General features: G+C 41.6%; 1 protein-coding gene across 6 annotated transcripts in view; it reads left to right on the top strand.

The window, feature by feature from the left end:
- The window catches only part of FGGY (FGGY carbohydrate kinase domain containing), a 420,147-nt gene extending 417,564 nt beyond the window's left edge, over positions 1 to 2,583 (top strand). For 5 of the 6 annotated variants that reach the window (XM_077768111.1, XM_077768112.1, XM_077768115.1 and 2 more), the window contains one exon: positions 2,358 to 2,583. In XM_077768111.1, coding sequence (XP_077624237.1) covers positions 2,358 to 2,439 — 82 coding nt within the window. In that variant the 3' untranslated portion in view covers positions 2,440 to 2,583. The remainder of the gene's footprint in view (positions 1 to 2,357) is intronic. The other variant, XM_077768114.1, reaches the window with a different exon arrangement.
- Positions 2,584 to 17,445: the final 14,862 nt, after the last annotated feature.

Consider the following 17,445-nt stretch of genomic DNA (forward strand, 5'->3'; position numbering starts at 1 on the left):
GCCCTGCGTCAGGCTCTGTGCTGACAGCTAGCTCAGAGCCTGGAGCCTGCTTCAGATTTTGTGTCTCCCTCTCTCTGACCCTCCCCTGCTAACACTGTCTGTCTGTCTGTCTGTCTCTCTCTCTCTCTCTCTCTCTCGGAAATAAATAAAACATTAAAAAAAATTAAAATTGAAAATCTTCAGGGTGCCTGAGTGGTTCAGTCAGTTGAGTGTCCAACTTTGGCTCAGGTCATGATCTCATGGTGCGTGAGTTCAAGTCCCAAGTCGGGCTCTCTGCTGTCAGCAGAGTCCACTTGGGATTCTCTGTACCCCCTTTTCTCTCTGCCCATCCCCTACTCGCATTCTCAAAAATAAATCAATATTTTTTAAAAAATTAAAAATTATAAAATTGAAAATCTTCAAGTATATGAGAAGATTTTTGACCCAAGCTCCCTTTAAGAAGTTTTGATATTCCAGAGTGACGATATCCATCTCATATAATGTAAGAAGTATTTAATGCTAAATTGTCATATAGGGTATCATTAGAAGGAGAAAACTTCTGTCCCCAAAATCATTCTATGATTGATAAATTTCGAGGCTCAAAGTATGGAAAGAGACCAAATGTCCATCAATGGATGAATGGATAAAGAAGGTGTGGTATAAATATATACAATGGAGTATAATTTGGCTATCAAGAAGAATGAAGTCTTGCCATTTGCAGCTATGTGGATGGAACTAGAGGGTATTATGCTAAGCAAATTAATGAGAGAAAGACAAATATCATATGACTTCACTCATATGAGGACTTTTAGATAAAAAAAAAGATGAACATAAGGGAAATGAAGCAAAGAATATATAAAAACAGAGAAGGGGACAAAACATAAGAGACTCTTAAATATGGAGAACAAACAGAGGGGTACTGAAGGGGTTGTAGGAGGAGGGATGAGCCAAATGGGTAAGGAGCATAAAGAAACGCTCTCCTGAAATCATTGTTGCACTATATGCTAGCTAACTTGGATGTAAATTTAAAAAATACATTTCAAGGCTCATAGACTGGGTTTTAGTAGAATCTACTTAGCACAAGAGTGATGTTAATGTTGGAATATTAATTTTTTTAAATGTAGGAACCATAATTGACACGACAATGCTTACCAGGATCGAGGCACTATTGCCAGTGTTTTTCATGCATTACTTCATTTAATGCACCTAACATCTCTATTGAGGTAGATCCTCTAATTATTCCCATTTACTGATAAATTTATTTTTTTAACTTCTTTTTTTTTATTTTTTATGTTGATTTATTTTTGAGAGAGAGAGAGAGAAAGAGAGAGAGAGAATGTGAACAGGGGAGGGGCAGAGAGAGAGGGAGACACAGAACCTGAAACAGTCTCAGGCTCTAAGCTGTCAGCACAGAGCCCGATGCGGGGCTCGAACCCACAGACTGTGAGATCATGACCTGAGCCAAAGTTGGACGCTTACCAACTGAGCCACCCAGGCACTCCCGATAAAGAAATTTAGATACAAATCGATTAAGTAACTTACCCAGAGTCACACATGGCTTGGTAGATTCTGGAATGTTCTGGAATGAAGTCCTCTGGAAGAAAGTTGGCTTCCTCAACCCCTCATTCCATATCAGCTCCCCCACCACCACCACGTGGAGTAAGGACAAAGTTGCAAGTATTCAAGTATAATTTGTCTTAGCTGCTATTATCCCTTTCAGAATCAGGCTCTATCATGGCCAACACCATGTTCTAACAGGTCCAGGGATAATAGGTCTACCAGGACCCAGAGGGAGAGGGGGGTGGGAGGGCAAGGTCCACCCAGGGGTGCCTAGATGGCGGGGCACAACTAGAGGGAAGGCCTTAGTGACATTTTCACAGGATTGTACTCCCAGATAAAGCAGTCTGCAAAAGAAATGTAAGGGTGATGAAAATGTTCAGTCCCCTCTCTGGTTAGGCTGTGGCTTTTAAACCAGTCCTCAAACCTGGGGCTAGTCATACATAAAATATTTATGAAAGCTGGGAGTGAGAAGGGGCCTGTGTTGAGCCTGGGCCTCCTATACTAACAGCAGAGGCTGTGAAGTCAGACAGACCTCAGTCTGCATTCCATCCTTGCCAGTCTTTAGCTGTCCTACTTTAGATATGCCTCTCTGAGCAAATGTGTTCACTTCTACGATGAGGATATTAACACCCCATGTAGGTTAGAGATAATAACTATGAGTCATGCTGATCCACATTGCTCAGGATGCTAGAAGCATTCACAAAATGGGAGATGTCTGCACGGCCATAAGAGATATATTCCTGTTCTTCTAAATATAAGGGGAAACTGCATCATGGTTTTGTCTGAGATCATTCAGCATATTCATTTTTCTCCCACAGATACTATGACAAGAAATACCAAGTATTCCTGAAGCTGGTTGAACACCAGAAGGAATATGCAGCAATCATGAAAGGGGACTGAACAGAGCGTGCAGGTGCCAGTGCCAGAAGCTTCCGCATCATTCCATCAGGGACCTCTGTCTTCTTATCTTATGTTCAAGACCCGTTAGGTATCACTCTACCATTTCTGTATCATCTTTTAATAAAGACACCGGTACGTGTGCAACCAGAGCTAGAGTCTTCCATTCCAAAATCCCACCATGATGTAGTTGGCAGTTTCTGCAGATACCACCGCAAAGACAGAAGTTTTACAGAAGGTTATAGGGTCTCCCATGAGACCAGACCTTGGAGCCCTTTCAGTCCAGGGGAGTCCGTGTCAGCCATTGAATGAACGACTTGCATTGTTTTAGGTATGCCAACTAATGTTTATTTTGTAGGTGGCCGAAAGCTTATTATTAATGCCTGATTTGGAAATAATTTCAAACTTACAGAAAAGTTGCAACAATAGGAACCATGCAAGGAACACCCATGCACCTCTGACCTCTAACATTCACCCCAATGGCTTTACCATTTATATGTTCTCTCCACATACATACATATGTATACATACATACACACACATGAATTTTTGAGTCATTTGAGAGTGAATTTCCTTAGACTTAACTTTTATGTAACACTTTCATTCAATTTTTCACTCATGTCCCAGTTTTGTCAATAACTCAATGTCCTTTATGGCATTTTTCTCCTCCTGTCTAGGATCCAGTCTAGAATCAGATACTGCATTTCATGACAGGATCGTCATCTTGCAATCATCATATTAAAAATAGACACTTGTAGGAATCCTCAGTGCACCCAGGCAGGAATTTTAGCAAATGACAGGATGTATGCATGGTCTTAAAATGTCCCCTCCCAGATTGTTGAGTAGTGACAAGAGGAGAAACATTAACTATACGGGGAAGAAATAGGACATCTTGATTGGATGCTGATGGATCTTCAGATGGGTAGATGGACATCATGTGCCTCCAGATGTAATAGTCTGAGGTTGCAGCGTCAATTGGGCTGCGAATGCATAGCCTGAATCTAATCATTAAAAAACATCAGACAAACCCAAAATGGGCAGCATCGTATTTTTTAATGGACTATATATTCTTCATAAGTGTCTATGTCATAAAGACAAAGAAAGGCTGTGTAAAGTTTCCAGATTAAAGGAAACTAAAAAAAAAAAAAATATGTAATGACTAAAAGCTTTTGATGTAGATAAGTATTTGAGAAAAAAAAATCTCCTTTGTTGATACCATAATACATGCATAAACACACACAGCCATACACATGTACATATACACACTCACACACCATTCCAGACCCAAGAGTAACCACTAATGTTGACTCCAGAGCCACCATGATTCAGGTGTGTTTGGATAGAGGACACACAGACTTGAGCAGATAGGGAAGAAAAGCCACTACAGGTCAGTCAACAAACATCTTTTTTTTTTTAAATTTTTTAATTTAAATCCAAGTTAGTTAACATATAGTGTAATAATGGTTTCAGGAGTAGAATTTAGTGACTCATCACTTTCATGTACTCATCCCAACAAGTGCCCTCCTTAATGTGCATCACCTATTTTAGCCCATCTACCTACCCATCTCCCTCCTAGCCACCCTCAGGTTGGTCCCTATGTTTAAGAGCCTTTTATGGTTTGCCTACCTCTCTGTTTTTATCTTAGTTTTCCTTCCCTTCCCTTATGTTCATCTGTTGTGTTTTTTAAATTCCACTTGTGAGTGAAATCGTATGATATATGTCTGTGTCTGACTGACTTATTTCTCTTAGCATAATACATTCTAGTTTCATCCATATTGTTGCAAATGGCAGGATTTGATCACCAAGTAATTCTCCATTGTATATGCCACATCTTCTTTATCCATTTCTCACTCAGTGGACATTTGGACTCTTTCCACAATTTGGCTCTTATTGACAATGCTGCTATAAACATTGCTTAGACGGACACGTCTCCCTTTGAATTAGCATGTTTGTATCTTTTGCTAAATACCTACTAGTATAATTGCTGGGCCAGAGGGTAGCTCTATTTTCAATTTCTTTGAGGAACCTCCATACTGTTTTCCAGACTGGCTTCACCAGTTTGCATTCCCACCACCAGTGCAAAAGAGTTCCCCTTTCTCTGCAACCTTGCCAACATCTGCTGTTTCCTGAGTTGTTAATTTTAGCCATTCTGACAGGTGTGAGGTGGTAGCTCACTGTTGTTGTGATTTGTATTTCCTTGATGATGAGTGATGTTGAGCATTTTCATGTGTCTGAGTCATCTGGATGTCTTCTTTGGAAAAGTGTCTATTCATGCCTTCTAACCATTTCTTCACTGGGCTATTTGTTTTTTGGGTGTTGAGTTAAGTTCTTTCTAGATTTTGGATACTAACCCTTTATCTGATGTGTCATTTGCAAGTATCTTCTCCATTCCATCAATTGCCTTTTAGTTGTGTTGATTGTTTCCTTTGCTGTGCAAAAGCTGTTATCTCGATTAGTCCCAATAATTTGTTTTTGCTTTTGTTTCCCTTGCCTTTGGAGACATGCCTAGTAAGAAATTCCTGTGGCTGAGGTCAAAGATGTTGTTGCCTGTTTTTTCTCTAGGATTTTGATGGTTTCCTGATCTACATGTAGGTCTTTCATCCACTTTGAGTTTATTTTTGTGTATGGTGTAAGAAAGTGGTCCAGTTTCATTCTTCTGCATGTTCCTATCCAGCTTTCCCAGCACCATTTTGTTGAAGAGACTGCCTTTTTTTCCACTGGATATTTTCTCCTGCTTTGTCAAAGATTAGTTGGCCATACATTTGTGGGTCCTTTTATGGGTTTTCTATTCTGTTCATATGTGTTTGTTTTTTGTGCCAGTACCATACTGTCTTGATGATTACAGCTTTGTAGTACAGCTTGAAGTCCAGAATTGTGATGCCTCCCACTTTGGTTTTCTTTCTCAACATTTCTTTGGCTGTTCAGGGTCTTTTCTGGTTCCATACACAATTTATAATTGCTTGTTCTAGCTCTGTGAAAAATGCTGGTGGTATTTTGATAGGGATTACACTGAATGTATAGACTGCTTTGGGGAGCATTGACATGTTAACAATATTTCTTCTTCCAGTCCATGAGCAGGGAATGTTTTTCCATTTCTTTGTGTCTTTTTCAGTTTGTTTCATAAGCTTTCTATAGTTTTCAGCATACATATCTTTTTCCTCTGGTTAGGTTTATTCCTAGGTATTTTATGATTTCTGGTGCAATTGTAAATGGGATCTATTCGTTGATTTCTCTTTCTGCTGCTTCATTATTGGTGTATAGAAATGCAACTTATTTGTGGACGTTGATTTTATATCCTGCAAGTGTGCTGAATTCACGTATCAGTTCTGGCAGTTTTTTGGTAGAGTGTTTTAGGTTTTCCATGTAAAGTATTATGCCATCTGCAAAGAGTGAAAGTTTAACTTCTTCCTTGCCAATTTGTATGCCTTTTATTTCTGTTGGTTGCCTAATTGCTGAGATTAAGACTTTCAGTCCACCAACAAACATCTCAAAGTTCTTGCGCTGTGCCAGGTACTGTGCAAAGCACTCGAGCACAGGGATAAATAAAGTATGGCCCAGATCGTCTCGTTTAATGAGAGACACAGATAAGTGACTATACTGTAAGAGGTGCTGCAATAAAAAGGACACCTGCTGCCGTGGAGTACATCGAACACCCAGAAAAGGAGGAATGAGCAGAAGATTGACAGGTAGGATGGAAAGGAACATGGTATGATGACTTTGAGCCCTGGCTTGGGATTCTGGGCCTGGCTTTCCCTCTTATTAGCTGTGTCACTTGAGAAAGACCCTTAACCTTCCTAAGCTTCAGTCTCCTCATCTTCAAAGTGAAGACACCCATAGTATGTAGTTTACAGGATTCCATAAGGATTAAATGAGATGATATATGTAAAGCACTTAGCTCAACTGCCTGGACCATGCCTATTTTTTTGCAGGGCCTGGTACCTCAAAATTGCTCAGAACAATAATAATAAAAATTACTGAGCAGGATGACCCTCGTCACTTGTGAAGGCCAGCTCTACAGTGGCGTTCTGTGGTATCCAAAGGATGTGGACATCTTGGACGTGGTCCAGGTTGAAGGTGGGTATGTGTCCAGTCCAGCAGCAGGAGCAAGCCCAGCTAGCTGGACCCCAGCCAGCACTTAGGCCGGAGTTGAGGCGGATTGGGGGGTTGCACTCAGCACATCAGAGGACAAGTCAGGTACAGTAGGACCCAGGCAAGATGTCGGGACCACATCGAGACAGGGTTAAACTGGTAAAGCTGATGAGCACTGACTCAGAAACCGGGGCAGGCCTGGGCCCGCTCTGGCAAAGCAGAAGTGAACGCAGTGGCTGTGCAGGGGAGGAACACAGAGGTAGGGGAATGAAGAATTAGCAGCTATGTCCCTCTGTGTTCTCTCCAGGCCTTACTACAGTGCTGAGAGGCAGGCAGCCCTAACTGCACATCCCAGCTGAGGAAGTGAGGTTCACAAAGGGTGAGCAGCTTGCCCGTAGTCCCCAGGCGATACAGATAGCATTCACCTTCAGATCTGTCTGGGTGCAGAGCTTCGGGGTCACCCCCTTGTCACAGCTGGAGAGGAATCCTGCCCCAGCACCTGTTCTTTAGTGACAGTGCTCAGGCTGTGGGTGACCCATCTCTCAAGCAACTGCCCTCCCTCCCACACATGACCTTGGGTTCCCTGGGCTTTATAGAAAATACACACAGATGAGGCAAGGACCATGGATCCCTAGGAATCCCCTGGCATCTCTGCAGTGACGAACAGCCTAATAGAAAGGCTGAAAGATCTTGGACAACATCCTTAACCCCTGGGCCCCAGTTCTCCCATCTGTCAACAGGATAATCCCGCTACCTACCTTTTAGGGTTAGTGGGAAGGAACCCGTGCAAAAAAAAAAATGATGTACAAAGTCCTTAGCACAGAGCCTTGCAGTAACAGGCCCTCCACAAAAACTGTTTCTACAGTGTTCTCTTCGGGCCACCTGGCCAGAGGGTTAATCCCTAAGAAAATAATTCTCATTCCTACTATAAAGCCAGTGCTTCAGGAAAATGTAAACATCTGTGTGGACTTCTATAGCCATGTGTAGCTTGAGAACAAAAATGTTAATGGCTCCAGTGCTCACCTTCTTGCACCGGGAAAGAAGGCTTTATTCAGTGCACACATGTAAAGTCTAAGAACATTTTGCTTTTATGAAAAAGAATTACAGTGTGGCCCGAATGGTTTGTGGGATTTTTGTTTTGTTTTGTTGCCTACTGAAAGCCTTTCTTTCAAGTTGAAGCCAGCCTTGCTGAATGAATTATTTTTCTGAGGAACACGTTATAGGTTTCTTGTTCAGACCCCAAATACTTGCCACATGTGAAGAATGTAAATGGGGCTTTAAAAAGAGCCTAAGAGAATAAAAGCGGGGAAGAGAGAGTGGAGAATGAGAGACAAGAGTGGCAAAATGTTGTGACATGTTCCAGAGCTGTCATGACCCTCAGATGCGACACCAGAATTTGCGGGTCTACATGAGGCATCCGGAAGGGATGCCCTCTCTTGAGGAGACCCAGACGGGGCATTGACCTTTACATTCAGGGCATAGTCCATGTGGTTGCCAGTTTCACTGGGAAGTAGAGGGATAAAGGGGTGTAAGTTCCAAAGGGAGCAGTTAAGAAAAAACAGGACCTCCTGGAAACTCCCAGCTGTGAGGAGATACCAAATCAGCAGGTGAAGGTAAGAAGCTGAAATATCAACATATTACCATGAGCGGCCCTTCCTCACACACCTGAGGATAATCCAGTTACTTGAATTTATTTGTCCTCCTTCACTGGCCTGTGACCTCCTGTATAGGGCACCAACCCTCTTAGAACCTCGTTCTCTGCATCTAAAGAGTTCGTGGCACATGTGGGTGCTCCATAAATGAATAAGCGCACAAACACAAGCTATGTGTCTGCGGAGAGATGACTAGTAGAACTAAAAATGTCTCAGAAGTACCTTGCTTGGGGGTCAATCTATGATACGTGTTAACATGCCTTTATTTAGGCAACATCAAAGATGTTAAAATGTGCCATGGTCATTAAGGGTTAAGAAAGTCATGCCTCGTACCTAAGGACTTGCTTTTAGTTTTTTATTGCACACACATACGAATGGCCGCACACCTTCGTTTGGGGCTGTAGCTCAAGCGTAGAAACCTTTTGCAAATTTTCAGCGTTGTTACAGACCATTTCCCGTATGGCCCCTTAGGGGAAGCCAATTGCGTCCTAGTTTAGAAATGCCCATTGTTCAGAGGGGCCATGGTATACATGCTTTCAAAATTCAAGGGCATAGTTACAAATAATTACCATCAAAGGACTTAAAATGAAGGACATTATCGCTAAATAAGAAACTAATGACTGAGCAGAGCTGTGTAATGTAATTATACTTAAGATGGGCCTTCTGATGAATCACAGAGGAATCTTTGTGCTGCCTTGTGTCTCCATAAATGCACGTAACTGCTATTGACAGTAATAGGAGGGAGTCAAATATAAAAAGGTTTTTTTTCTTCCCCAGTTTCTAGAAGAGTTAAAAAGAAAAAGTACGTTTTTTAAAAGGATGCTTTACCCAGTACCTCTGAATACTTGACAACTGTATGAAGTTACTAAACAAAAGTAATGTAAATGAAAAGAAAGCCTACTGCTGATAAATTCAGGCTACTCTTCGTCATGAACACACTCCTGAATCGTATGGCCAATTTCCATTCTGCACAGAAAATCTCTTCAACTTACATATTAAAATAAGGGTTTCTATGAACCTAATTTTTATTTACTTAAGTCATGCCCAAAGCCTTCAATTAGAAGCATTTTCTTATTAAAATCTGGGGTGAGCCTGGCTCCCTGCTGTTCAAGTTTAACACATTTGAAATGGAAAATGTTTTATTAATGTCTGATCCTTAGGCAAAGCCATTAATGATGCCTTCCCTTTGAATATTTCTTGATGGCTTACGTATTGACTGCACATACATTATCTCAGCTACTCTTCATAATAAATTGGGTGAGGAGGGCCTGAGAAGGAGTGGGATCCCACTTCGCAAGATACAGAAACCATGGCTTCAGGAGTGTAAGTAACTGGCCTAAAACCGTGTGTGTGTGTGTGTAGCTGGAACTCGGAGGCGGTACCCTCCACTGCTTCTCCCTAAATAAATTCAATTAGCTTATTTGTGCAACAGAGGATGATTCATTAGTTTGCTAATTGCTCTCTCCTCCATGGTTCCCTTCTTTAGCAGATGTATAAATATCTAGGAGGGCCCTTCTGATGCTCATTGGTTGATCAGAGTACTGTGTTATTTCTTTGGCAAGCACAGTGGTAAAGTGAGAAAGCCTTGAGCCATGGAGTCACTGAGTCCTTCAGATCACAGCTTCACTGCTTCCTAATCAACCTGGTATGTGAACTCACACAAGCTAGTTAACCTGTGAGTCCCTCTGTCTTATCCTAGGAAGTAGGAGAAAAGAAAATCTGCCTCTTGACTGATGTGAGGAATAAATGGAATGATGTCTCAAAGTGCCTGGCACAGTGCCTGGTGTAAAGTAGAAGTGCAACAAATATGAATTTTTCTCCTCATCCAATCTATTTTTATATTATTTTCTAGAAGCATTGCTTCTGGTCGAGTTGGACAACTTAATATTCAGCTTATGTGGGTAAATCTTCTTTGTTCCATCATCAACAACCAACCATTATTGAGCTTTACTGTGTCAAGAGATCTGGAATAGCCCCCGGGGACGCACAAAGAGGCCAGCAGTAGGTTCAAGAGAGGGGACATTCATAGAAAGAGATTTCATAGAGATTTTGAGCTAGGTCACCAGCGAGCACCAGAGTTGATAGGCACAAGAGGTCCCAGGATGCCAGGAACATAGGTCTGTCTGGAAAGGCTCATCTAGAAATGATGAAAGCCGACATCTGTCCAACACTGCCGATCTGCTCAACTATTGGTACTACAGGTCCTCTGCCTGAAGATTTGGCTCTGCTCCATCTCCGAGGTGACCCAGGCTGAGGCAGGCCATATGTACCCAGTTCAGACGAGCTCTACTTCCCCCGGCCAGTGGCTCTGGAATTCAACTTTTTGCCGTTGGCTAACTGGGCACCTGGAGCCTCACCAACTCATAGGCTTCTCCCCTAAAATACAAATGTGTATTTGTCTAATCTGCCACAATCCCTTGAAATTGTGCAATTATCCTTTGCTGGTCACAAAGCAAGATAAATGTTGACTCTTCCCATGTGGTTCACTACATTATTCCTAAACTATTTGTCAAAGTCCATACTTCACGTTCCATTTCATTCCACCTGTAATCCTCCTGCGCTCAGGCCTTGTTTACTTGTTCTCTTTTATTCTGCTCTCACGACTTCCTTCAAATTTGACTTTTGAAACTCTCCTTGGCTTTCGTTCAACCATAGGTTGGTTAAATTCTCCTTCCTGCTTCTCTGACCTAAAATCATCTTTCCCATCCCACTTGGCCCCAGAAAGTCCTGTCTCCAAGTTAAGCCATATGGAAAGCTTATCTCTCTGCATTTAGTAAATAGAAACCAATGCTAAGTGTCTCATTGGCCCTCCAGTTTTCCTCCTCTGGTTAGACTCCTGCCTTGAATTTTAGGCTACTTGGATAGAATCCAGATACATTATCTAACATTTAGCAGATGCCAAGTCCAGTTCCCTGTAATTCTCTAGCCACCTACGTAGGCCTTATTTTTGCCCAGACAAACTTCCCAGAAAAGAGCCAAGGTACTCAGGTATACTTTCTGACTAGAAACCTCTATTGCTAAGCCAACCATTCTGATGTGAGAAATGGTGGGTGTTATATCTGAACCAAATTTTTTGATCATCAGGGCACAAATCCCAAGAGCTTTCATTGCTGCTACAGAACAACTCCAGTTTTCCAGCTGGGGATTTTCCCTCAGCCTGGGTTCCAGAGTAAAGATACTCTCAAAGCAGAGTACCCAACCAGCCCACAATAAACAAGTAGCTTGAGTGAGACATAACATTTTGTTGTGGAGAACACTGAGATTTTAAAGTTGTTTCTTACCTCAGCATAATCTATTCTATCCTTACTGACACATCCCGTACTATTTGAGCCACACTGACCCATATGAGGCTGATTTTGCCATGATCAGAACAGCAGGCTCTGTCTTGCATAGGAAAAGACTTGTAGCCCAGTTAATCCCCTGGGTCTGTGCCCTGAACAACCTACCCATCATGCTTTTCAAACATGCACCGAATGCTCAATCTCCCAGGAACTCAGCAGGACACCCCCTTACCTTATTCTATGCCAGGACTTCTCAGTAGCGGCCTATATGATACTTACTTCCTTCATAAGAAATATAGAGACTGGCCATCATCAAGTTGACTCGTGGATTCAACCATTGTATCAAAGATCCAAGCTCTTTTTCCTTCTCTGCCCCCAGCCTTGACCTCAAGTGTGTGACTTCCTGATTTGCAAGATGCTGCAACCCTTAGAGGCATCTATTTTTTCAGGTAACAGCATCCAAGGCATAATATGACCTTCTCGCTATGCCATCTTGTTTTTCTCCTTAGGCCCCACTAGCCACATTGTGCCTTGCTGACACTAGGGACTGCCAACGCTGGCCTAGAGACCTCATGAGGCACCGAGACTGGGCATGCTGCTATTGCAGTGAAATCAGGTTCTATCAGAAGAGAAACACAGGGGGTCGCCTGGCGTGGCTCAGTTGATTGAACATCTGACTTCGGCTCAGGTCATGATCTCTCGGTTCATGGGTTCGAGCCCCACATCGGGTTCTGTGCTGGCAGCTCAGAGCCTGGAGCCTGTTTCAGATTCTGTGTCTCCCTCTCTCTCTGCCCCTCCCCGCTCATGTTCTGTCTCTCTCTGTCTCAAATAAACTATAAAAAATTTTTTTAAAAAGAAAGAAAAGAAGAGAAGCACGGAAGCCAACGTGTCTGACCAGAATAATAATAGGTGTTCCTGGGAGAAAAGAGCCCTGGTCAACTAAGTTTGGGAAACAGTGAGTGAAACAGGCTTTGTTGTTCCACAGTATCTTAGAATAGTCTTTTGATGTGCTATGTGCCCTGAGAATCTCCGAGAGAGAAAAAGTTGTGAAGCCTATATCCCAGACATATTCCATCAGAGTTTTGTACAGAGCATCTCATTGTACTCCTATAGAACCACCCCAGTAATTTAGACGCTAATTAACCAAGAGTTCATAATGTTTTGACCAGAATTGTATGAATGTTTTCTTTCATGTTAACTGTGAATAGGAGGTTTATTCAGCAAATTAATGGCTACTAAAATGAAATTTGGTTGTTTTACCTAATTATAGAAACAAAATGCTATTCACTACTTTACTATATCAATTTACTATATTCACTGCTTTATCAGATAATGTCTTACAAATGAATGTTACTAATTATCAATGCCTATGCTCGTCGTTAAAAATAGCCTCAAAGAAGACCTCAATTTAGAAGTACATTGTAAGAAGTCTTTCAGTTAAATTATCCTTTCAGTTAAATTAAATCATGGCCCTAAAAGGACTGTAGATCAAGGGCGCCTGGGTGGCTCAGTTGGTTAAGTGTCCAACTTCGCCTCATGATCTCATGGTTTGTGGGTTCAAGCCCCACATCAGGTTCTGTGCTGACAGCTCAGAGCCTTGAGCCTGTTTCAGATTCTGTATCTCCCTCTCTCTCTGCCCCTCCCCCACTCACACTCTGTCTCTGTCTCAAAAATAAATAAACATTAAAAAAAGTTAAAAAAAAAAAAAAAGAACCAGAGATCAAACCATTGGGCTAGGTAGTGCCAAATACTAATGATCCTGCATTTCTTTGTGATCTTTTCAAAGCTAATATTTCCATTTATTCTAACTTTTAAGTCTTCCTGCCCTCTATTCTATATTGCAAGTAGGAAACTCCCTACCCACATATAATAGGCTGAAAACATCTCCTTTGTCTCTCTTATGTCCCCTCCCTGCTCACTCTAACTCCTAACCACACAGGCACACAGACTGCACAGACCACCTTAACATTATGTTTAAGTCTTCAGCCAAAAAGAGTAAAACGTTCTTGCCTTGAGAACAAGCAAATATCAGAGGATAATAGATCTAACATTGGCTCTTTTGTGACACCTGGAATCTTTAATACTAAATTCCATGAGTTGGATTAAAGGTGTGCTGGTTAAATCCCAACATTGTATAGAAACTTTAATATCACACTTTTGACAATATGCTTCATAGATTTTATATGGTTATACTTTAATGATTGTAGAAGACATTTTGGCATATGCTACAAGATAAAAACTTGTTACAATTAAAAAAGATTTCAGGAAACCATAAAGAGTTATACTAATAGCAAACACATGTTTATTTTTTGTGCAAACGCCCATTTTCCTTTTTGACATCTACATAGTCATTTTTAAAGTTTGATTTCGGAAACATATGGCTTGGCTGTTCCACACAGGTGTTATATAGTGCCGCAGAACATATTGTGCTTATAGATATTCAAGCATATGCTTCAGTCCTACACTTTTTACAACAAACACTCCATAGACTTCCTGCTATTTATGTCAGGAACATACATTTGGCCTTGATATCACCTGCTCTTTTTAATACAGGGGCTTACCAGGAAACTTCTGGGAGGTTATAAAGTCTACAGGAAACAAATACAATGTTGACTTTGTCTTCAAGGTGATTGAGTTGGTAAGGAAGTGGTTAAAAAAATCCTTTATGACTATAAACATAGCATGAGATAACAATGTGCTCCCCTCTTAAACCTTTCCTTATTATTTTCCTCTCCCCAGAAGCCTTTTGCCTTTGTATAAAAAGTTAACTCGGTGTTTTAAAAATCATGAGTTCTCAGACTATGCTTTCATCACAGCCTTCATTTTCAAGAATGTGACAGTCCATGTACCAATAAGAATAACTAATAAAAGTAGTAGCTGACATTGGATAAGTGCTATCAAAGACTATTAGGTCATATTATGACTGGAGCCAACATGAAGTGTTTTCCACTGGCCAAAGATAGGACAAATTTTGCATCAAAAAAGTTAATGACTATGATGGATTAACATACATATGTCAAATATATGCACATCCATGAGTGCCCCCTAAATATAAACATGACTTAATTTATACTTCCCACTAGATAACTCTGCAACATACGGTACTTAAGATTCTATTTATGCAAGTATATTCAGCCAAATCCTTCCATCCTGGACCTGAGTCTAGGGTGATACCAAACTGTAAGAAAGGTAGTCTTCTAACACTTGGAAAACCCACAGGATCATAAGAATATGATCTGTATTAGGGTTCTCTAGAGCAGCAGAGCCAATAGTATATATATAGATGTAGATAAAGATATATTCATCTATACACATATACATGTATATAGACATACGTACATAAATGTATATGTATATATAAAGAGATGTAAGGAATTGGCTTACGTAATTATGGAGGCTGAGAAGTCCCACAATCTGCTCTCTGCCAGCTGGAGGTTCAGGAAATCTCACTGAATATTCCAGACGGGGGACCAAGAGAGCCCATTGGGAGAGCAAGAGAAAACAATGCCCCAGCTCACACAGTCCAGCAGGGATCAAATTCTCCCTCTGCCTTTTTTGTTCTATTCAGGCCCTCATGCTGCCCACCCACTTAGGGAGGGCAATCTGCTTTACTCAGTCTACAGTTCAAACAAATCTCCTCCAAAAACACCCTCGCAGACACACCAGGAAATAATGTTTAACCAAATATCTGGGCAACCCATGGCCCTGTTAAGCTGACATAAAATTAGCCATCACATCATCCAAATTCAGATCCATGGTTCCTGTGCTCCAGTGATCTTCATTCCCAACTGCATATTAGAATTACCTGGTGAGCTTGGATTGCGCTTCCAGAGACTGAGTGAATTGCTCTGTGACATGGCCTGTCGTTATGTTTGAAAAAGTCTCCTGAAGTAATGCTAAAGTGTAGCTGGCATGCAGGACCATTGCAGTCTAACTGTGGATCCAACCTCACGCTGTCTCTGGGAAGAGGTTGGAATAAGAGAGACTATCCTTCAGGAAATATACTTAGAATCACCATCACCGACAGTAACAAGCCACTAAATGCCAGACAGAGTGTGGCAGACAGTATTACTTATTTAGCCCTCTAAAAAAACAAACAAACAAAAAACACTGCAAAAGACATACTATTACCTGTATATTTACAGATAAATAAACTGAAGCACAAAGTTAAATAAATGACCAATGGTTACACAGCCAATCAATAGTGAAGGCAAGTTTCAGACCAAATCTGCATGAAAGCAAAACCCATTCTTCACAACATTACACTTCAGATATATTTCCTTCCTTCCTTCCTTCCTTCCTTCCTTCCTTCCTTCCTTCCTTCCTTCCTTCCTTAGCTTAAAATGATCTACTGCCTAAGCTCTGCAGATAACTGCTCAGTATCCGCCAGTGGTGATAAAGATTTTCATTACTCTCCATCAAATAGCCACCTCTGAGGAAGTGAATACTGCCAGATTTATTTTTACAGGTGATGGAAGAAGGCATTTATGATTGTGACTTATTTGAGGGTACAGCATAAGACTACTGGTTCTTTTTTTTTTTAATTTTTTTAAATGTTTTATTTATTTCTGAGAGAGAGAGAGAGAGCATGAACAGGGGAGAGTCAGAGAGAGAGGGAGATACAGAATCTGAAACAGGCTCCGAGCTCTGAGCTAGCCATCAGCACAGAGCCGGAGGCGGGGCTCAAACCCACGAACTGTGAGATCATGACCTGAGCCAAAGTCGGACGCTTAACCAGCTGAGCCACCCAGGCACCCCTGGTTCTTCAGAATCATTAAATGGTAGTATTTTAAATACATGGTACCTAATGGTCGTGTTTTAAAATAAAGTATACATTTTAGGAGCGCCTGGGGTGGCTTAGTCAGTTAAGCGCCTGACTTGATTTCAGCTCAAGTCATGATCTCATGGTTCATGGGTTTGAGCCCCACAACGGGCTTTGTGCTGACAGTGTAGAGGAGCCTGCTTGGGATTTTCTCGCTCTCCCTCTCTCCTGCCACTTCACTTCGCTCACTCATGGTCTCTCTCAAAAGAAATAAAGAGAAATATAAAAATAAAATATACATTTTAAGTGCAGCAACCAATATTTGATAAACATAGACTACTTTCGGGGCGCCTGGATGGCTTAGTCGGTTAAGCGTCTGACTAGCTTAGGTCATGATCTCGCGGTTCGTGAGTTCGAGCCCCGCGTCGGGCTCTGTGCTGACTGCCAGCTCGGAGCCTGGAGCCTGTTTCAGAGTCTGTGACTCCCTCTCTCTCTGACCCTCCCCTGCTCACGCTGTCTCTCTCTCTCTCTCTCTCTCCTAGAAATAAAAAAACAACAACAAAAAAACCATAGACTACTTTCAATAGGGAATCTAGAATTTCTGTATAGGGACTTCTTAGGGGCTCGATACAGTGGAAACGAGAACCTAGCAGGCTTGTCCTAAAACTGCTTTTGCAGAGCCTTTTCTGTAAGAACAAGAAAACGTCATGTGTCCAGATCAAAGAATTGAGGCGGAAAGCTGGTGGAAGTTGTAGAGAAACTAAAGTCCCCTCAACCTAGAAAAACCTACTATCACTGCAGCTGTCCCTTAGATAGGCGAGGATGTTTATGTAACCACCTGATTGGGGTTTATATTGTAAGCTAAGCTATACTGTGTCTCTATAATTAAATATTTTTACTATTCCTTTCCTCCTTTAAAAGAAATCTCTTAGATTTTCCATACATGTTCTCGTCTTCCACTCTTGGGGTCTAGGTTTTTTTGTTTAATTTTTTTAAGTATTTATTTTATTTTTGAAAGAAAGAGAGCAAGCAGGGGAGGGGCAGGGAGACAGTGAGACAGGATCCGAGGTGGGCTCTTCACTAACAGCAGAGAGCCTGATGCAGGGCTCGAACTCACAAATGGTGAGGTCATGACCTGAGCAAAGTCAGATGCTTGACCAGCTGAGCCATCAGGGCCCTTCTTGGAGCCAGGGTTCTAATTACACCTAACACCTCTGAGCCAACT

This window comes from Crocuta crocuta, unplaced genomic scaffold (genome assembly GCF_008692635.1).
Source record: "Crocuta crocuta isolate KB4526 unplaced genomic scaffold, BGI_CrCroc_1.0 scaffold85, whole genome shotgun sequence".
NCBI classification, from domain to species: Eukaryota; Metazoa; Chordata; class Mammalia; order Carnivora; family Hyaenidae; genus Crocuta; species Crocuta crocuta.